General features: G+C 43.1%; 1 protein-coding gene across 1 annotated transcript in view; it reads left to right on the top strand.

Moving 5' to 3' along the window:
• TRIO (trio Rho guanine nucleotide exchange factor) overlaps positions 1 to 21,078 on the top strand; it is a 2,342,529-nt gene extending 2,321,451 nt beyond the window's left edge. Inside the window, 2 exon segments of the mRNA XM_073555735.1 lie at positions 20,390 to 20,598; positions 20,600 to 21,078. Coding sequence (XP_073411836.1) covers positions 20,390 to 20,598; positions 20,600 to 20,642 — 252 coding nt within the window. The 3' untranslated portion in view covers positions 20,643 to 21,078.
• Positions 21,079 to 22,636: the final 1,558 nt, after the last annotated feature.

The following is a 22,636-nucleotide window of genomic DNA, read 5'->3' as shown; positions in this document are numbered from 1 at the left end:
CAGGTGGGAGCAGGAGAGGGCATGAGGGGGCTGTCTGTGTTTGGAGACAGAGGATTGTATGTTAAGGAATAGTTTTGAGGAGGAGGTGAGGTGGATGGGGAGGATTGAAGAAGAGATGAACAGTTCCTTACTAGGAGTAGGGATTAGGGGAATTAGCAGAAAGTGAAGGATTATAGGGGTGAAAGTGAAAACAAACAGAAACATTGTTTACAGTGGCTGTGTACAGTTACCTTCAGTTCCCTTCTGGTTCACTTCTGGTTTTAATTCTAAAATTTATCTTCACACTTCTAGGACACACTTATAGGAATCACACTGCAGACTTGAGCTACGCAATATATGTACAACTAAGTGCATTCAGGTGTGAAGCAGAGAGGAGTGGTCTCTGCTCATCTTGGCCAGACAATTAAGAGTGGACCAGATGCATATGATCAAGCCAGAGTAAACAAGGTCATAAATAACTCTGGGGTTAGCTGGGGTTAGCTGAAAGGCATACTATGTGAATGCTAGGTGCAGAGGCAAGTCTATGTGCAAAGCTGGGTGATGTACTATGTGCACTTCATAGACAGACAGCAGGAGAGCTGGGTGGATGAACATACCTGTCGGAAGAATAGAGATGCTTGTTAGAGTGCGATGGTGGCAGGTAGCAGGGCACAGTCTGTATACATCCTTCTGGTTTTAATTGATCATCAATATTGATTATCACTGATCCTTGTAAATTATTTTTGTATGGTTTCATATAATTCCAAGGACAATTCCAAGGATAATTCCAAAGGCCCCAAAGAGACACATCACATTGTCCTATAAAGTCATCCTATGAATGTGCACTAATACAGTCATGGCCAAAAGTATTGACACCCCTGCAATTCTGTCAGATAATATTCAGTTTCTTCCTGAAAATGATTGCAAACACAAATTCTTTGGTATTATTATCTTCATTTAATTTGTCTTAAATGAAAAAACACAAAAGAGAATGAAGCAAAAAGCAAAACATTGATCATTTCACACAAAACTCCAAAAATGGGCCGGACAAAAGTATTGGCACCCTCAGCCTAATACTTGGTTGCACAACCTTTAGCCAAAATAACTGCGACCAACCGCTTCCGGTAACCATCAATGAGTTTCTTACAATGCTCTGCTGGAATTTTAGACCATTCTTCTGTGGCAAACTACTCCAGGTCCCTGACATTTGAAGGGTGCCTTCTCCAAACTGCCATTTTTAGATCTCTCCACAGGTGTTCTATGGGATTCAGGTCTGGACTCATTGCTGGCCACCTTAGAAGTCTCCAGTGCTTTCTCTCAAACCATTTTCTAGTGCTTTTTGAAGTGTGTTTTGGGTTATTGTCCTGCTGGAAGACCCATGACCTCTGAGGTAGACCCAGCTTTCTCACACTGGGCCCTAAATTATGCTGCAAAATTTGTTGGTAGTCTTCTGACTTCATAATGCCATGCACACGGTCAAGCAGTCCAGTGCCAGAGGCAGCAAAGCAACCCCAAAACATCAGGGAACCTCCGCCATGTTTGACTGTAGGGACCGTGTACTTTTCTTTGAATGACTCTTTTTTCTCCTGTAAACTCTATGTTGATGCTTTTGCCCTAAAAGCTCTACTTTTGTCTCATCTGACCAGAGAACATTCTTCCAAAATGTTTTAGGCTTTTTCAGGTAAGTTTTGGCAAACTCCAGTCTGGCTTTTTTATGTCTCGGGGTAAGAAGTGGAGTCTTCCTGGGTCTCCTACCATACAGTCCCTTTTCATTCAGATGCCGACGGATAGTACGGGTTGACACCGTTGTACCCTCGGACTGCAGGGCAGCTTGAACTTGTTTGGATGTTAGTGGAGGTTCTTTATCCAACATCCGCACAATCTTGCGTTGAAATCTCTTGTCAATTTTTCTTTTCCGTCCACATCTAGGGAGGTTAGCCACAGTGCCATGGGCTTTAAACTTCTTGATGACACTGCGCACGGTAGACACAGGAACATTCAGATCTTTGGAGATGGACTTGTAGCCTTGAGATTGCTCATGCTTCCTCACAATTTGGTTTCTCAAGTCCTCAGACAGTTCTTTGATCTTCTTTCTTTTCTCCATGCTCAATGTGGTACACACAAGGACACAGGACAAAGGTTGAGTCAACTTTAATCCATGTCAACTGGCTGCAAGTGTGATTTAGTTATTGCCAACACCTGTTAGGTGCCACAGGTAAGTTACAGGTGCTGTTACACAAATTAGAGAAGCATCACATGATTTTTCGAACAGTGCCAATACTTTTGTCCACCCTCTTTGTTATGTTTGGTGTGGAATTATATCCAATTTGGCTTTAGGACAATTCTTTTTGTGTTTTTTCATTTAAGACAAATTAAATGAAGATAATAATACCAAAGAATATGTGTTTGCAATCATTTTCAGGAAGAAACTGAGTATTATCTGACAGAATTGCAGGGGTGTCAATACTTTTGGCCATGACTGTATAAACAGGGATCATCTTGACACGTACTGAGGCACATCACACTTGATTAGTGAACAACCCTGACGTGCGTTTCGCTGCTATTTCGCCATGCTTTCTCAAGGGGGAGGTATTGTCTTAGTTCCCTGTTTTGTATGCTTAGTTTTGTATGCTTAGTAACCGGTCATGTGTCAATCACGTGACCGGACACTGATTAGATGTATTATAACGGTGCATGCCACTGCGGCTGGCCGCACTGCACCCACGTGACCCAGTGAGGCCTACTGGGTCACAGCACTTGCCATGGCTCCCAGTTGAATGTCAAGGACGCCGCATGGCCAGATGACATGGGGCAGAGACAGGAGGCAAGCGGGTGCACGCATATTACAACCAAAACAGCATATGAGATTCAGTCATCACCTTATAATGGCACTACATAGGGAATGGGGGAAGGTATCACTTCTCACTCCAGCGAGGTTCATCAGCATTATAATCATCCGTTATTATCTCAACCTCATTGTTATTTCCTCCTCATTGTTTTTTTCTGTTCAGGAAATCTCTTTCTTGGGGTTTATCTTGTCAGCAGAGGGTTTTAAGATGGACCTTGGGAAGTTGCAGGCCATAATCGATTGGGTTTGCAGTGTTTTCTGGGATTCGCCAAATGTTATAGAAAATTTATCAAGGGGTTTTCACAGATTGCTAAACCACTTACTGACCTTACACATAAGGGGGCAGATCTCAAGGTTTGGTCACTGGGTATTATCAGGGCTTTTGAAAGAATAAAAGAGTGTTTTATGTCCTCACCCATTCTGATCCAACCTAATCTCCGTTCATTGTGGAGGTGGATGCTTCTGATATTGGAGTGGGGGGGGGGGAAGTCTTATCGCAGGGACCCAAAACTCCTACTAACCTGTGTCCATTTGCTTTTCTTTCTAGAAAATTTTCACCGACAGAGAAATTATGATGTTGGGAATCAGGAGTTACTTGCTGTCAAATTGGCCTTTGAGCAATGGAGGCATTTTTTGAAGGGGTGGTTCCTCCAGTTATGGTGATCACGGTTCATAAGAATTTGGCTTACATTGAATTTTCTAAAAGTCCAGGGTCTAAGAATGTGAAAGCTGATGCTTTATCTCATAGTCTAGATTCCATTTCTCCTCCAAAACCTCCATTATTCCTCAGGGTATTGTGGTATCTATGGTAACCTCAGAATTAGAAGAGGAGATTCTTAAAGTCCAGTCATTGGCTCCTTCCACTTCCCCAGGGTCTAAATTATTTGTGCCTTAGGCTGGTTTCACACTTGCGTTTTTTTGCGCTGTATTTTAGTGCTAAAAAACGCATGTGCTTTTTTTCCCTATATTTTGCATGGGATGCGCTTATGTGGTCATACACATGCGTTTGTATGCGTTTTTACACGCATGCTTTTTTTGTGGTGTGCGCTCGGGCGCACAAAATGCATCCTGTTGCATTTTTTGGGCGTCCGACTTGCCTCAAAAAACGCATGCGCACGCAATGCGTTTTTTTACAGCAAGACACCCATTATAAGTCTATGGGTGTGCATATGTGCGCATTGGCATGCTCATGTATGCGTTTTTTTGCGCATGCGTTTGTGTGTTGACCATTGGTTAGACAATGGAAATTAGGGGTTTGGGTTAGAGTTAGGGTTAGTTAAGGGGGTTTAGGGTTAGTAGGGTTTGGTTAAGGGTTAGGGTATGGTTTGGTTATGGTTTGGTTTGGTTAAGGGTTAGGGTTAGTAAAGTCATGGTTTGAGTTAGTGTGAGGGGCCAACTAATGTTGGAAAAAAACAAACGCGGTAAAAACGCGCTGCAAAGCAAGTGTGAAAGTAGCCTAAGATTGGGGGTGTTACACAAATTTCATGATTACGTTATCCTGGGGTAACTGCCACAAGGAAAGCCATTGCTAGTCCTTTTTGGTGGCCGTCCATACATAATTATATTAAAGCTTTTGTATCTGCTTGTGAAGTCTGCGCACGCGCCCAAGTCAGTCATAGCCGGTCGGCTGGGGAATTGGCTCCATTGCATATTCCAGAAAGACCATAGACTCATTTGTCCATGGATTTCATTACTGATTTGCCTCTTTCTGATGGGAAGACTACTATCTGAGTGGTAGTTAATCGATTCAGCAAACAAGCTCATTTTGTTCCTTTGTCAGGATTACCTAGTGCAGAGACACTCTCCAGATTGTTTGTTTATTTCTCATATTGTAAGGTTACATGGGATCCCCCTGGAAATTGTGTCTGATAGAGGAGTACAATTTATCTCTAAATTTTGGAGAACTTTTTGCAATAAACTAGGGATTGACTTGTCAGTTTCATCTGCTTATCACCCTGAAATTGATGGTCAGACTGAAAGGACAAATCAATCTTTGGAACAAATTTTAAGGTGCTTTGTGGCAGCAAGACAGGAGGACTCGCCTTTGTTTTTACCTCTTGCTGAGCTTGCTTTTAACAGTAGAGTAAATCAATCTACTGGAACCTCACTGTTCTTCTGTAATTATGGCTTTCATCCCCATTTTGGTGAGTTTTCTAGGATTACTTCTGAATGCCCTGGGGTGGAGGTTGCCGTGCAGAAACTTGGGAATGTCTGGAGGGAGGTTCAAAAGAATATTGGGACTGCCCAGATTCACCAAAAACGAAAGGCCGATAGAAGGTTGTCTGCTAGGAACATTAAACTTAAAGTGCCTATCATGGTCACGTGTGTCTGGACGCAGATGTTACCGCAAGGTGGACCCATAACACACGTGACCCTGGATACAGCGCCTCCAGTGGCGAATTTAAATAATACGTGCAGATGGATACGCCGCCTCCACCTGGCGAATTTAGGTATTACACGTTATAAATACATTCTGGAAACCCCACCTCCAGTACGGCGAATTTAAATAATAAGAGTGAACCTGGGAAACGTTAACAATGGTGGGCCCTGCGGTAGGGAATAGGGGAGTGGAGACCTCCTGAGCTCCCCTGAGCCAGTGTCCCTGCACTCCTTACGTTCCCTATACAGGCTCCGCACCTGTCGCCGCACGCAAACCTTAAACCCTTGCTCGCCCTGACCCTAAACCCTCACTAGGGAATTGGTCGGTGCGGAGACTAATCCCACCACTGCACTAGAGACACACATGAGGAAAGGAGACAATACAGGGGAAACACCACTTAGCTTTAGGCTCTGTGCTTATGCTCCTGCAACAGAGCCCCACCACCTGCGTGCGTCTTCACCTCCACCCGGATCCATCACCATCCTGGATCCTACACCATAGTGCAGCCTTGGAGCAGAGTCCATCTCCAGTTGCAGCAGTCCAATAACAGAGTCCCAAGGATGAGTCAGCCTCTGCCAAAATTCTAAGCATGCTTGAGTCCAGCTCTCGGCCACCAAGTCGAGCATGCCGAGCGCAACTCTCTCCATAGTCGCCACTCCACAAAGCCATGCACGCACTTCCCGCCGACACCATAAACTGCGACTCCTCCACGCCATGCCAGCAATTCCTGCAGACACCATTAGCTGCCACTCGCCTCCTCTGGCTGACTGCGCAGGACTCCTCTTCAGCTCCATGTTCACCCAGGCTTCACAAACTCAGAATGAATCAATCAGTATCACCAGCAGTGATTGCACACCCTGAGACTCACTTATAGAGCCCCACACCTGATTCATAATTACGTGCAAATTAAACCTAAAGTGCGATACCACTAACCACCACCGGGGACAGTCAAGTCACTTGGCACTTGCCAAAGTAAAAAATGTTCACCCCGTGCAATTTAAAACTGTCAGATCAAATTCAGATCATAACAGTGCCGTCAGGTAAGTTGTGTCCAAAATTTATTGTTTCATATAAGATCCTAGAGGTGATCATTTAGATTAAAACTTCCTCCATCCCTTCGCATCCCTAATGTATTCCATAAATCCCTCTGCCTTCAGTAGACGGTGGCCTGGAGTATGAGGTTCAGAGAGTTGTGGATTCTCGGCGGGTCCATAATTCCCTTCTGTACCTCATCCACTGGAGGGGATACGGACCAGAGGAGAGATCCTGGGTCCCTTCTCGAGATGTGAAGCCCAATTAATTAGTCAGGGCCTTCCATCTAAAATTTCCAGGGAAGTTGGGGGGTCCAGTGCCCCTTCTAGAAGAGGGGGTACTGTCACGGTTCCACCCCTCAGTGTGTCCGGGATGCAGTTACTGACAGCTCGGCCGTCCAATCTGGTATAGAGGTGTGCTGAATTTGTCAGTACTTTGACAACTTGGCCATCCAATCTGGTACAGGGGAATGCTGAGCTGTCAGTGTGTTGACTATCCAATCTGAGATTGTGAGACATCGGCTGTCTCCAAGTGTTCATTATTCCAAGTAATTGCCATGCTTCCTAACTGAGCTGTGACTCCCAGAACTCTGCCAGACATACATTCAGCTTGTGAGGTTTGTTCTCCTTTGCCTTGAGTTCTGTATGCTTGATCTGTTGCCTGACCTTGGACTTCGTTCTGACCATCCTCCTATTTAACCCCTTCAGCTCTGATCCGGTATCCTCCAGGTACTCTGACCTCAGAACGATACCTGACTACGCTTTTGTCTCTTCCTTCTGTTTATGATGTACCCTCCTGGCTCCTGACCTTGGAATCATTGACCACTCTTGGCCTTGAAAAGTGATTAGCATCACAACAGCAGCCAACATTCTCTCAGAATGTCTATTCATCGCTGCTGGTGGTGGTCCTGATGGATAAGCGCATCCTTCTGTCCTCTGAATGTGTAGACCGCCTTACTTTCATCAAGATGAACAAGTCATGGATCTCCAATGACATTTGGACCACAGTCACAGACTGGGCAGACTAGGCAATGGTGTCGTTTTTAGCGTGATGCATTGGTCTTGCATTATTGCAGTCTGTGACACCTTTTCTATGGCTTCTGTGCCTGCTGTTGCTATTGCTGCTGATGTTGCAAACTATTTTTTGAAATGTGGAGAATCGAAGTTGGGTCTCCATTTGGTGGGTTGGCTGTAGTGGAACGGGTGTCAGAGGACGATTATACTGTTTTTATTCTGTTGAAATTGATGCCACTTTAGTGGTGTGTGACAATGATTTTTCTGAAATGTAGAGACTCCAAGTTATGTCTCCTTCATGTCTGTTGCCTGTAGCAGTTGGGCCCCCAAACTGGCAGGCATGCACTTACTTTCAGTCAACTACCTGTGTTACTATCCTTACATTTTTTTCTACCAATAGCAGTCTGCAAAACTGATGTTTGTGCCACCTCAGTGTGGCTTGAAAAAAACAGTTTAAGCTGTTGCATGTGGTATCCAGGGCTCCCAGTATAGAAGGCTTACACTGCTCCGTCACCCAACTTGTCTTAATTGAAACTTCATTTCAAAGGTCTAAATGCTGGTATCTCAGGAATGGTACATTCCTGATTGCTCCTGTGCCATTATAAAATGTTCTACTGTGGGTCATTTGATCAGTCAACTACCTGTGTGACTATCCTTAAATGTTTCTACCAATAGTATTCTACGAAACTGTTGTTTTTGCCACCTGAGTGTGCCAGGGAAAAATCAGTTTGAGCTGTTGCATGAGGTATCAGGGCTACCAGCAAAGCAGGCTTACACTGCTCCTTCACCCTGTCTTAATTGGAGCTTCAGTTAAAGGCTCTTAATGCTGGCGCAGACCCTGTTACCTCATGCCTTGCCTTGGCTGACTGCTTCTGTGCCATTATAAAATGTTCTACTGTGGGTCAATTGATACCACTTTTTCTGGTGTCTGCCCCTAAGTTTTGGAAATGTTTGGACTCCAAGTTGGGTCTTGATGTGTGTTGCCTGAATTTGGCAGGGCTCTCAGAGCACCAGGCCTACACTCAACCACCTGTTACTGATCAATGTTTCAGCTAGAAATGCTGGTCCAAACCCTTGCATCCATGCTGCACAATTATACTGTTTGTACTTTTCCTGTTGTCTACCCCTAATTTGAGCTGTTTGGGAAGCTTTTTGGCTCCCTTTAACCCCTTCCTGACATCCGATGTACTATCCCGTCCACGATACCCGGGCCCGTATGACCGTGGACGGGATAGTACGTCTACCGCGATCAGCGGCGGCCACGTGATGAGCGCCGCTGATCGCGGCCGGGTGTCAGCTGATTATCACAGCTGACACCCGGCACAATGTGTCAGGGGCGGTCACGGACCGCCCCCGACACGTTAACCCCTTGCACACCGCGATCAAACACGATTGCGGTGTACCGGGGGTTAAAGGGAAGCATCGGCAGGGAGGGGGCTCACTCCGTGCTTCCCTGAGCCCCCCATGGCAGCGCAATGTGCAGCGCTGCTGCGGGGGACTCCTTTCCTCCAGGCCCCCGAATCCAAGATGGCGACGGGGGCCTGCAGGAAGCTGGCTTCCTCAGTGTCTGCAAAGCGCAGGCATGAGGAAGCCTTCTGCAGTGCCTGTGTCAGATCGCTGATCTGTCACAGTGATCTGTGATGTGACAGATCAGCGATCTGTGATGTGACAGATCAGCGATCTGTCACAGGACAGTGATGTCCCACCTGGGACTATTTAATAAAGTAAAAAAAAAAATAAAAAAAAAGTGTAAAAATAATTTTAAAAAAAATCGCCAAATATATTAGAAAAAAAAAAAAATATTCCCCCAATAAATCCATTTTTTGGAAATAATAAAAAAAAACAATAAAAGTACACATATTAGGTATCGCCGCGTCCGTAACGACCCGCCCTATAAAACTGTCCCATTAGTTAACCCCTTTAGCGAACCCCTTAAAAAATAAAAATAAAAAAACGAAGCAAAAAATAATGATTTATTATCATACCGCCAAACAAAAAGTGTAATAACGCGCGATCAAAAAGACGCATATAAATATCCATGATACCGCTGAAAATGTCATCTTGTGCCGCAAAAAATGAGCCACCACACAGCATCATCAGCAAAAAAATCAAAAAGTTATAGCTCGCTGAATAAAGCGATGCAAAAATAATTATTTTTTATATAAAATAGTTTTCATTGCATAAAACCGACAAAAACATGAAAAAACGACCTAAATGAGGTATCGCTGTAACCATACTGACCCGAAGAATAAAACCGCTTTATCAATTTTACCGCACGCGGAACGGTGTAAACGCACCCCCCCCCAAAAGAAATACATGAAACGCTGGTTTTTGTTCATTCTGCGTCCCAAAAATCGGAATAAAAAGCGATCAAAAAATTTCACGTGCCAGAGAATGGTACCAATAAAAACGTCAACTCGTCCCGCAAAAAATAAGACCTCACATGACTCGGTGGGTCAAAATACGGAAAAATTATAGCTCTCAATATGTGGTGATGCAAAAACTATTTTTACAATAAAAAGCGTCTTTTAGCGTGCGACAGCCGCCAAACATAAAAACCGCCTTAAATAGTAAATCAAACCCCCCGTTATCACCCCCTTAGTTAGGGAAAAATAATAAAATAAAAAAAATGTATTTATTTCCATTTTTCCATTAGGGTTAGGGCTAGGGTTAGGGCTAGGGGTGTGTTGGGGTAGGGTTAGGGCTAGGGTTAGGGTTAGGGTAGGGCTAGGGTTAGGGCTAGGGTTAGGGTTAGGGCTAGGGTTAGGGCTAGGGTTAGGGGCGTGTTGGGGTTCGGGTTGGAGTTAGAATTGGGGGTTTCCACTGTTTGGGCACATCAGGGGCTCTCCAAATGCAACATGGCGTCTGATCTCAATTCCAGCCAATTCTGAGTTGAAAAAGTCAAATGGTGCTCCTTCCCTTCCAAGCTCTGCTATGCGCCCAAACAGTGTTTTACCCCCACATGTAGGGTATCAGCCTACTCAGGACAAATTGCAAAACAATTTTTGGGGTCCAATTTCTCCTGTTACCCTTCGGAAAATAAAAAATTGGGGGCAAAAATATCATTTTTGTGGAAAAAAATGATTTTTTTATTTTCACGTCCGACTGTTATAAACTTCTGTGAAGCACTTGGGGGTTCAAAGTGCTCACCACACATCTAGATAAGTTCCGTGGGGGGTCTAGTGTCCAAAATGGGGTCACTTGTGGGGAGTTTCAATAGTTTAGGTACATCAGGGGCTCTCCAAACGCACATGACACCCGCAGACCATTCCATCAAAGTCTGCATTCCAAAACGTCACTACTTCCCTTCCGAGCCCCGACGTGTGCCCATACAGTAGTTTTCTCCCACATATGGGGTATCAGCATACTCAGGACAAATTGGACAACAACTTTTGGGGTCCAATTTCTCCTGGTACCCTTGGGAAAATAAAAAATGGTGACTAAAAGATCATGTTTGTGGAAAAAATACGAATTTTTTATTTTCACGCCCGGGTGTTGTAAACTTCTGTGAAGCACTGGGGGGGTCAAAGTGCTCACCACACATCTAGATAAGTTCCTTAGGGGGTCTAGTTTCCAAAATGGTGTCATTTGTGGGGGGGTTCCACTGTTTTGGTACATCAGGAGTTTTCCAAATGCGACATGGTGTCCGATCTCAATTCCAGCCAAAAACGTCAAATGGCGCTGCTTCCCTTCCGAGCTCTGCCATGCGCCCAAATAGTGGTTTACCCCCACATGTGGGGTATCAGCGTACTCAGGACAAATTGCACAATAACTTTTAGGGTCCTGTTACCCTTGGAAAAATAAGAATTGAGGGTGAAAAGATTATTTTTGTGTAAAAAATATGATTTTTTAATTGTATGGCTTTATGTTATAAACTTCTGTAAAGCCCTTGTGGGTTCAAAGTTCTCACCACATATCTAGATAAGTTCCTTGGGGGGTCTAGTTTCCAAAATGGGGTCACTTGTAGGGGGTTTCCACTGTTTAGGTACATCAGGGACTCTCCAAACGTGACATGGCATCCAATCTGAATTCCAGCCAATTTTGCATTGAAAAAGTCAAACGGCGCTCCTTCCATTCTGAGCTCTGCCATGCGCCGAAACAGTCGTTCCCCCCCACATATCAGGTATCTGCGTACTCAGGACAAATTGCACAATAACTTTTGCAGTTCAATTTCTCCTGTTACCCTTGGTAAAATAAAAAAAATTGAACCTGAAGTATTTTTTTTATGAAAAAAAGTTAGATGTTCATTTTTTTTTAAATATTCAAAAAAATTCCTGTGACGCACCTAAAGGGTTAATAAACTTCTTGAATGTGGTTTTGAGCACCTTAAGGGGTGCAGTTTTTAGAATGGTGTCACTTTTGGGTATTTTCTATCATATAGACCCCTCAAAGTGGCTTCAAATGTGATGTGGTCCTAAAAATAAAATGGTGTTGTAAAAATGAGAAATCGCTGGTCAACTTTTAACCCTTATAACTTCCTAACAAAAAAAAATTTTGGTTCCAAAATTGTGCTGATGTAAAGTAACCATGTGGGAAATGTTAGTTATCAAGTTTTTTGTGTGCCGTATCTCTGTGATTTATGGGCATAAAAATTCAAAGTTGGAAAATTGCGAAATTTTCAAAATTTTCGCCAAATTTCCGTTTTTCTCACAAATAAACGCAAGTTATTTGAATGAAATTTTACCACTAACATGAAGTACAATACGTCACGAGAAAACAATGTCAGAATCACCGGGATCCATGGAAGCGTTCCAGAGTTATGACCTCATAAAGGTACAGTGGTCAGAATTGTAAAAATTGGCCCGGTCATGAACGTGCAAACCACCCTTGGGGGTGAAGGGGTTAAGGTGTTGTCCATGCGTTTGGTTTTGCCTCTCATTGAATTCAATGGGTCAGGGATGTTTACCGAGCCAAACCGAATCTTGAAAAGTTTGCTCACCTCTAGATAGCAGCAGCAATACTGCTCATTTCCATTGCTGTTTTTTACTGGGTAAGACCATACCTGAGGACCCAACATTGGATCAAACAGTTCCAATATCGGGAAAGGGTTAATGATCATCATGAAAAGGCAGTCATAAAGGAGTTAAAGAAGACTAACTCCAAACTTTTTGAAGCTTTGCCAGAAGGGTTATTGTCTATGGCAGTGCAGCAAATTTACTATAATGTACTGCACTGCAGTACATCGTAGCTGAAAGCTAAGGTGTAGATTTAATTTTCTCTTGCATATAAAGCCCAAGAGATGCACCAAATGTATTGATAAATTTGGAGCAATTTACTTCAGTGGGCTATAGGTTTAAGAACTCATGCAGATGAGCGTATCAATCGGACAGCAAACTAACAGCACAATAACCCATGTTATTCAATAGGTCGGTTCAGAAGAATGATTTTCTTGGTCCAAATGTCTATGACAAAAAAAAATCACAGCGCTTCTTTCTTCCAAGTTTTGTATGAATTTCACTCATTCAAGTCTATGGGTACGTAGAAAAACAGATCTCATACGGAACATCCAAGTGGCATCCAATGATTTTTACTGATACATTTCTATTATAAACCTAAGAAACTGTATTTGATCATTTTTTAGTGTACATGTATGAAAACAGGTGTCACATGGATGTAAAATACGGACACATGGATGGCACACAAATGACAATCAGATGAAAATCAGTTGAAAATTGTCTGATTTTTCTGGACATAAACTGGCTTAAAAAATGCCATTACGTGTGCCAAAGGTCTTTTCTCAAGAAATGAACTGCATTATTCACAGTTATAGATTTTTTTGACTTAAGCAATGTTGACTGTGATTTCATTACAGATAAGCTGTTTTTTTAGTTATAAGAAAAGCTGCCCATGCCATGATGGTGAAACGGACTTAATGGGTTTCTCTGCACATACAGCGCTTGATTATTTATCCTCTGACCTATCATGGATCTCAGATCATAGAATCATAGAATCGTAGAGTTGGAAGGGACCTCCTGGGCCATCTGGTCCAACCCCCTGCTCAAAGCAGGATTCGCTAAATCATCCCAGTTAGATCAGTGAGGGTCTGAAGCCCGGCTCCCCATCAATCAACTAATATTAGATCCGGCAGCAGCTGGATGTACATATTGAACAGAGCTGAATAGCTCCATTTAATGTGTAGTGGTTGCTGCTGGGTACTACAGATTACTTAGTATACTAAAGAAACTAACTGCCACTGGAGTTAATAGCAGCTGACTGGTTGGGGTGCTGGGTATCAGACCTACACCAATCTGATTTTGATGACACATACTAAGCACAATTCATTGATATTGTATGCCCGCACAACTCCTTTAAAGCTAAAAACACCAAGATGCTTTATAAATGTGATACTGTGTAAACACCATATTTTTTCATATTCTCACATTGGATATCAGCTATATATTGTTAAATCTCCTACATTTAGCTCTTAAAGAAGCACTGCCATCAAAGTTTTTAGCCGCTTTATAAATAGTACTGTATTTACAATTGCTCATTTTGCCTTTCAATCCAGCTAATTCTCTTTTCTCTGCTCAGTGTAGAAACAGGAAGTCTCTTGTCCCTGCATATATCTTTCCTCTTTTGAACTCCTGGCCCAGCTGCTTCTTCCTTCCCATGCTGGGGACTTTGCAGTGACTCATGACTCATACAGCAAAAACTGACCCCGTTTCTACATAGAGCTTAGAAAGAGTCAGTTAGTCAGATTTAATCACGTGATGTCATAGGTGTAATTAGGTGGGAGTGCCTCTTTAGTACTGTTATGGGAAGCTCAGTTACTTTATGCACCTACTTTTTAACTCAATAAAAGCTGTGGAAATCTCATGAAATGATAACTGTAAAAAAAGCCATGACTTTGCATGGGAGGCAGGATGAGTTTTATTCCAGGTTTTTATCTGACCAGAAACTCCACAGCTGTGCCTGTATGTTGAGGGAGCCACTGATACCAGATCCAAGCAGAAGCTCAGTAAAAAAAATCACTTGCAGTATATAGATTGGAGGGATTTTCTAACAATAGACATTTATCACACATCCAATCTCCTCCTCTCTGCATTCATGGTAATTGGTGCGGATCTCAGTCGTGTGGGCCCTGCAATCAGGCATTTATCCTGCAGTAGAATTTTGAATCATGTCAAACCAAAATGCCTAATTAGACCTGAATATGTAAGGATATCTTTCAAAAAACAGAATGATACCCAACATCATCTTTCTTCAAACTAGGCAACTATTATTATTTATTATTATTATAGCCCCATTTATTCCATGGCACTTTACATGTGAAAAGGGGAATACATCATAAAAACAATACAAATCACTGACTTGTACAGGAAGATGAAGGACCCTGCCTGTGAGGGTAGTAGTTATAGTGCTGAAACAAAACAGTCATGGATTCAATAAACTGCAATAAAATGCAATGACTAAATTCTGACATCTGTAATTGTAGTCATTATTGTTTCTGTCTTTGGTAGAATTCATTCAGGTAGTTTGGTTTCCTCCTATTACTCCACAGCTTTCTAATATAGGCCTGACTGTTTATCTTTGAGCAGGAAATTAGATTGTGACACTGATGAACATCAAGGACTGATGTGCAAGTTAACCCTACTGGATTTGTAATAGTGTACACAGAAAAAGCAAATATCATTAATAGAGATCCCGGAATGAGGACTATTGACAAATGTAGTTTAGAAAATACTGAACCGTTTCATTTAGGGTATGTGCACAGGAATCAGGAATGGCTCAGTATGTGCTCAGGATTTGACACAGATGAAATCTGCAACAAAACTGCATCTGAGGTAACTGGCAGGTCACCTGTGTTTTTGATGCGTTTTTTCTGCGTTTTTTCATTGCATGTCTTTTTTGTCACTTGAAATAAAGCTAATTGAAAGTTGGCTTCTGGGAAGGAAAAAAAAGGGATTTTCCTGTTTGCGGATATATTGAGGTATGTTCCTACGGTCAGTAAACGCTGCGGGTTTGATGCTGCGTACATCCGCAGCAGCCAGATATTACAGCATAGTGGATGGGATTTCAAGAAATCCCATGCCCACTATGTGTGCACCAATGCCAGAACGTAGCATGTCAGTTTATGTAGCGTTATGTTACATGATGTTATAGAATCATAGAATCGTAGAGTTGGAAGGGACCTCCTGGGCCATCTGGTCCAACCCCCTGCTCAAAGCAGGATTCGCTAATTCATCCCAGACAGATGTCTGTCCAGCCTCTGTTTGAAGACTTCCATTGAAGGAGAACTCACCACTTCTCGTGGCAGCCTGTTCCACTCATTGATCACTCTGTCAAAAAGTTTTTTCTAATATCTAATCTGTGTCTCCTCCCATTCAGTTTCATCCCATTGCTTCTAGTCTTTCCTTGTGCAAATCAGAATAAAGATGATCCTTCTACAATGTGACAGCCCTTGAGATATTTGTAGACAGCTATTAAGCCTCCTCTCAGTCTTCTCTTTTGCAAGCTAAACATTCCCAAATCATGCAACCTTTCCTCATAAGACAGGATTTGCAGACCGGTCACCATTCTGGTCGCTCTTTTCTGAATTTGCTCCAGTTTGTTGATGTCTTTTTTAAAATGTGGCACCCAAAATTGGACACAGTATTCCAGATGAGGTCTGACCAAAGAGGAGTAGAGGGCAATAATGACTTCACGTGATCTAGACTGTATGCTTCTGTTAATAGTCCTAGAATTGCATTTGCTTTTTTGGTGCTACATCACAATGTTGACTCATATTCAGTCTGTGATCTATTAGTATACCCAAGTCTTTTTTCACATGTGCTGTTGCTTAACCCTATTCCTCCCATTCTGTATATGCTTTTTCATTTTGATTGCCCAGATGTAGTACATTGCATTTTTCAATAAAAAGAGAGAAGAGCCAGCACTGCCAGTGGTCAGAACGCATAACATGAGGTGCATATGCACATATCTTACTGCATTCAAAATGAGACATTTAGCAAAATATTGATCAATATATTGAGCCACCCCGCCACGCCAAGGCAATCTCATATGGGGGGTCCTACTCTACATTTTTATTTATTCACTGTGCCATTGCGGCCTCCTAAATGTTTTAAAAGCAAGACCATATCAAATACAATCCATACCTGAAGCATGACTGCATCACTCCCGTGCAGCCAGATGGAGCAGGTGCAGATGAAGGCCAACCAGGTCTGAACACAGACATCTCAGGTTTGACCTCCACACACTGCCTGACCAGCAAACACAGATGAAGGGCAATGCAGGCTCAGACATGGATGCAAAAATAAATAATGCCTGGGGCAGGGCGGGGCTGCCGTGAGTGTGCACAGCAGCCTAGATCAATCACAATAAACACAGAAAAGATGGCGAACATGACCAAGCGTGCACGGCAACAGTGGTGGTCAGCCACAAAACCAATTTGCAATAAAAAGAGAGAAGAGCCAGCACTGCCAGTGGTCAGAACGCATAACATGAGGTGCATATGCACATATCTTACTGCATTCAAAATGAGACATTTAGCAAAATATTGATCAATATATTGAGCCACCCCGCCACGCCAAGGCAATCTCATATGGGGGGTCCTACTCTACATTTATATTTATTCACTGTGCCATTGCGGCCTCCTAAATGTTTTAAAAGCAAGACCATATCAAATACAATCCATACCTGAAGCATGACTGCATCACTCCCGTGCAGCCAGATGGAGCAGGTGCAGATGAAGGCCAACCAGGTCTGAACACAGACATCTCAGGTTTGACCTCCACACACTGCCTGACCAGCAAACACAGATGAAGGGCAATGCAGGCTCAGACATGGATGCAAAAATAAATAATGCCTGGGGCAGGGCGGGGCTGCCGTGAGTGTGCACAGCAGCCTAGATCAATCACAATAAACACAGAAAAGATGGCGAACATGACCAAGCATGCACGGCAACAGTGGTGGTCAGCCACAAAACCAATTTGCAATAAAAAGAGAGAAGAGCCAGCACTGCCAGTGGTCAGAACGCATAACATGAGGTGCATATGCACATATCTTACTGCATTCAAAATGAGACATTTAGCAAAATATTGATCAATATATTGAGCCACCCCGCCATGCCAAGGCAATCTCATATGGGGGGTCCTACTCTACATTTATATTTATTCACTGTGCCATTGCGGCCTCCTAAATGTTTTAAAAGCAAGACCATATCAAATACAATCCATACCTGAAGCATGACTGCATCACTCCCGTGCAGCCAGATGGAGCAGGTGCAGATGAAGGCCAACCAGGTCTGAACACAGACATCTCAGGTTTGACCTCCACACACTGCCTGACCAGCAAACACAGATGAAGGGCAATGCAGGCTCAGACATGGATGCAAAAATAAATAATGCCTGGGGCAGGGCGAGGCTGCCGTGAGTGTGCACAGCAGCCTAGATCAATCACAATAAACACAGAAAAGATGGCGAACATGACCAAGCGTGCACGGCAACAGTGGTGGTCAGCCACAAAACCAATTTGCAATAAAAAGAGAGAAGAGCCAGCACTGCCAGTGGTCAGAACGCATAACATGAGGTGCATATGCACATATCTTACTGCATTCAAAATGAGACATTTAGCAAAATATTGATCAATATATTGAGCCACCCCGCCACGCCAAGGCAATCTCATATGGGGGGTCCTACTCTACATTTATATTTATTCACTGTGCCATTGCGGCCTCCTAAATGTTTTAAAAGCAAGACCATATCAAATACAATCCATACCTGAAGCATGACTGCATCACTCCCGTGCAGCCAGATGGAGCAGGTGCAGATGAAGGCCAACCAGGTCTGAACACAGACATCTCAGGTTTGACCTCCACACACTGCCTGACCAGCAAACACAGATGAAGGGCAATGCAGGCTCAGACATGGATGCAAAAATAAATAATGCCTGGGGCAGGGCGGGGCTGCCGTGAGTGTGCACAGCAGCCTAGATCAATCACAATAAAGCCCCAGGCTTTATTTATTGCTTTTGATGTCTCTTGCAAGCCTCAATTCATTGTCAGCTTTAGTAATCTGATTTGTGCCCTGCAGACTCTGCAGACATCATTAAATTCTACTTTAGATATGCCTACCTCTTTCCATTTTATAAACATTTTTCTTCCTATTTAGCATGTGCTTAAGTTCTGTGTTCATCCATCCTCGTTTCCTTAAATGCTTCCTATTCTTCCCTCTTTTCGGAATTGTTAACAATTGTGCTTTGAGAATTTCATTTTTCAAGATTTTCCATCCTTCCTGGACATTTTTGTCTTTAAGGATATCCAGCCATTGGATCCCTCCAATTCTCTTTCTGAATCCATTAAAATCTGCCTTTCTGAAATCTAACCTTGACGTCTGAGTCTTCTCAGGTCTTCCTCCTCTAGTTATCCAAAATTCTAAAATAGCATGGTCGCTACCTCCTAGGGTCCCAGCCACTTTTACCTCCTCAACCATTTCCTCCCTGTTTATAAGGATTAGATCCAAGGTAGCAGATCCCCTTGTTTTCTCCCCTACCTTTTGGAAGATAAAGTTGTCAGCAAGAGAAGATAAGAATTTCCTTGACCTGTTAGTTTTACCTGAGAGAGATTCCCAACAAATGTCTGGATAGTTGAAATCTCCCATTACAACTATGTCATATTTTTTGGAGAACTCGGCCATTTGATGCATAAAGAGTTCATCCATATCTTCAGCTTGCACAGGCGGCCTGTAGTAAATGCCTACAATGGTGTCCTTTCCTTTGTTCTGTCCTTGTATTCTTACCCAAACAGTTTCCACAGAACTCCCAGTCTCTGAAGCTTCAATCTCTGTGCAGATATACGCGTTTCTAACATAAAATGCGACACCTCCTCGTTTATCAAGTCTGTTTCTTGCAAATAAGTTGTAACCTTCTAGCCTTGTATTCCAATCATGTGTATCGTCCCACCAAGTTTCAGTGATTCCAATGACATCATATTTTTTTTCCTGTGTTAGTAGTTCCAGTTCTCCTTGTTTGTTGCCCATGCTTTGTGCATTAGTATTTTAGTTTGTGATTGGTTTCTCTTTCTCCAATATTTTTATTATTTAGATTTTTCTGTCTTTGTTCTTTCCTCCCACTTCTAATACCAGAGTTCTCAATAGCATTTGCCAGGTGTATGGCTTTTTCTGGCCTTTTGCTTCCCTTCCCATTATGTAATGTTATGTTACGTAAAATACCCATACACTTTCATCTGATGTATTATAACCGCATTATCTTCCTAGTCACATGCGTATTAAGTGCGTGAACGCAGCTTACTACGCATGCGCACCAATTTAAATAATGGTGAATTTTGAGACACAGCTGGAAGTATGCGACACTGAAAGTGGAGGAAAGCACAGAGAGAGGTGCCCTCCTTTTTAATAAACAATTTAAAAAAAAATGGTGTGGGGTCCCCCTATATTTGCTAACCAGCCAGAGTACAGCAGAATACTGGGACTGGCATTTCAGGCCACCATCTAGCCTGACATCCAGACACAGCGGACCTTGAAGCTGATCACCAGAGACAACTCGTGCACTGCAGTTCTCGCGGTCAGCTGACCGTAAGAACTTGGCCAGTGACCGGAGATAACCCCGTCCAAGGCGGTCACGTGCACGGCAGTTCTCGCGGTCAGCTGAGCTCATCGCGAGAACTGTAGTGGACGCGAACTTCCAGCTGTGGCAAAAGGTACACCTTTATTTAAATTAGTTCACATGCGTAGGAAGCTGCGTTCCCGCTCTTACTACGCATGTGACTAGAAAGATAATGCCGTTTTCCGCATCTTATTCAATCCTATGGGTAATTTACGCTGCGGAGACTGAGTGTCTTCACAACATAAATAGACATACTGCGGTCTGGAAAGACACACCGCACGTCCGTTTATGCAGGGAGCCGGAGGCGTCTCTAAACGCATAGTGGAGATGGGAAGTCTTGAAATCCTATCCACTATGCTGTAACATCAGACCGCTGCTGGTTTGACACTGCGGATGAACGCAGTGTCCAACCCGCAGCGTTTACTGACCGTGGGAACATAGCCTTATGAATAAGCAAATTCATTATTTTAAAATAAATACCTAACCTACAGTTCTTCAATGTTAGTGTTGATATTTGTACCATTGTTTGATCATTTATTGCAAATTTTTTTTCTTTTTTTTCTTCTCTGTTCTTAGACTGAAAGTAGCAATATCTCCACTATGCTGGTGACACATGATTACACAGCAGTGAAGGAGGATGAGATCAATGTTTACCAAGGAGAGGTTGTTCAAATTTTGGCAAGTAATCAGCAAAACATGTTTCTGGTATTCCGGGCTGCAACTGATGACTGCCCTGCAGCTGAAGGATGGATTCCAAGTTATGTATTAGGTCACACGTGCTCGCATCAGCGACATTCCTGATAGAAAAGTTAAGTGGGTATTTGGGTAACACAGGTAGCAATAAATGTTATTGTTGTGTATATATACTGTATATGAGTGCTGATTCAAAAGAATGCTGTACATAAGTGATATATACAAAAAAAACACGGCACTCCAGAGAAAAACAGAGGAGAATTGGTGCTCAAGTAAGGTTTCCAACCCATAGACATATACAAAATTACTTGGCACTCAAAATCGGAGAAGCAATTTTTTCTTTATTGTGCACAATAAAGAAAAAATTGCTTCTCCGATTTTGAGTGCCAAGTAATTTTGTATATGTACATAAGTGATAGTCACCTGTTTTATTCAGATACTCAGAAGCACCTGAGTACAGACAAACACCTTAAGGCTGTATCTTGTCTCATTGATGTTTTATTGAGTTTCTGTTATATTGCACCGAACTCTCTGTATAACACAGGCAAATAAAATGTATTTAAATATTTCAAGATTTGCATCCAGAGCCTCAAATATGAATGAATTACCAAAAGTTACATTTTCTAATTAAAAAAAGACAAATCAAAACAAATCCTTTTTTCAAGTACATTTTTCTTTTGCTTTCCAATATTTATTTCTTCTTATAGAAACAAATTAGCCCATATAAATACTCCTAACCTTAAGAGATTAATAGGATCAATGATTTTCTAGTATTTTTTTGTAGGAAAATCTTAAAGAAGATGTATGACATTAAAAGGTTTGGTAATGCAGTGCTGTTTCCAGTGGACAGGGTGAGGGGTGCTCAGACACTTTCCTCATCTTAAGGGTATGTGCACACGCTGCGGATGGTGTACACTACCATAATATCCTATAGATATTAAAAACCGCTGTGCAGACTGTGCGGATTTTTCCACGGTTTCAAAATCGCAGAAAGAACTGACATGTCAATTCTTTCTGCGGATTACGTTGCGGTTTCCCATCTCCTCCATTGTGGAGATGAAAAACCGCAGGGCAAAACCGCAGGCTAATCCGCAGGTAAAACCGCAGGTCTTTTGACCTGCAGATTTACCTGCTGATTTTACAAAATACGTGCGGCCAAATCCGCAGAGCATTCCGAAGCATGTGCACATACCCTTAGGCTGGGTTTTCACTTGACATTTTTGTCATAATTGTGTACTTGTAAAATACATAAACCATGATGACAAACATGCTTTTTAATGCAAATTTCCACTCTTTTACAATGCAGTTTATATAGATAGCACATTCCAAAATTGATTCACCTCTAAAAACTACATTGCCAACCATGAGAAATAACATGATTTCTGGCAATTATATGACACTAGATTATGGCCCGATGCTATCGCATTGGGAGGATGCGATAGCATCACACCTCTTGCCATGTTAACCCTCAACACACACACTCCTCTCACCTTTCACCATCTCCACTCACGTCCACTCACTCCTTCACTCCACATACGACCCCCTTCTCTCATTCCGTCTCTCATACTCACGCCGTCATCGCCGCTGCTCTACGATCCCCGAAATCTTCTTCCGCCGGCGCCATCCTGGATCCAGACGTCCTTCCACGCCGGTGACATGTTCTTGCGGCGACGCCATCTTGAGTATCGTGAAATCCCGCGATACTCAAGATGGCGTCGCCAGAAGAACATGTCGCCGGCGTGGACGACGTCGGGATCCAAAATGGCGTCGGCGAAATCTCGCGAGATTTCGCCGACGCCATTTTGGATCCCGACGGCATCCACGCTGGCGACATGCTCTTGCGGCGACGCCATTTTGGATCGGCGAAATCCCGTGATACTCAAGATGGCGTCGCCGCAAGAACATGTCGCCGGCGTGGAGGACGTCTGGATCCAGGATGGCGCCGGCAGAAGAAGATGTCGGGGATCGTGGATCAGCGGCAATGATGACGTGAGTATGAGAGACGGAGTGAGAGAAGGGGTCGAATGTGGAGTGAAAGAGTGAGTGGATGTGAGTGGAGATGGTGAGAGGAGTGTGTGTGTTGAGGAGGAGTGGTGTGTTGAGGGTTAACATGGAAAGAGGTGTGCGGTG

Source organism: Dendrobates tinctorius, unplaced genomic scaffold, assembly GCF_039654945.1.
Source record: "Dendrobates tinctorius isolate UK_male_01 unplaced genomic scaffold, ASM3965494v1 ptg000229l, whole genome shotgun sequence".
Classification (NCBI taxonomy): domain Eukaryota; kingdom Metazoa; phylum Chordata; class Amphibia; order Anura; family Dendrobatidae; genus Dendrobates; species Dendrobates tinctorius.
The sequence above is the reverse complement of the archived record's forward strand: the minus strand, read 5'-3'. Positions and strand labels throughout refer to the sequence as shown.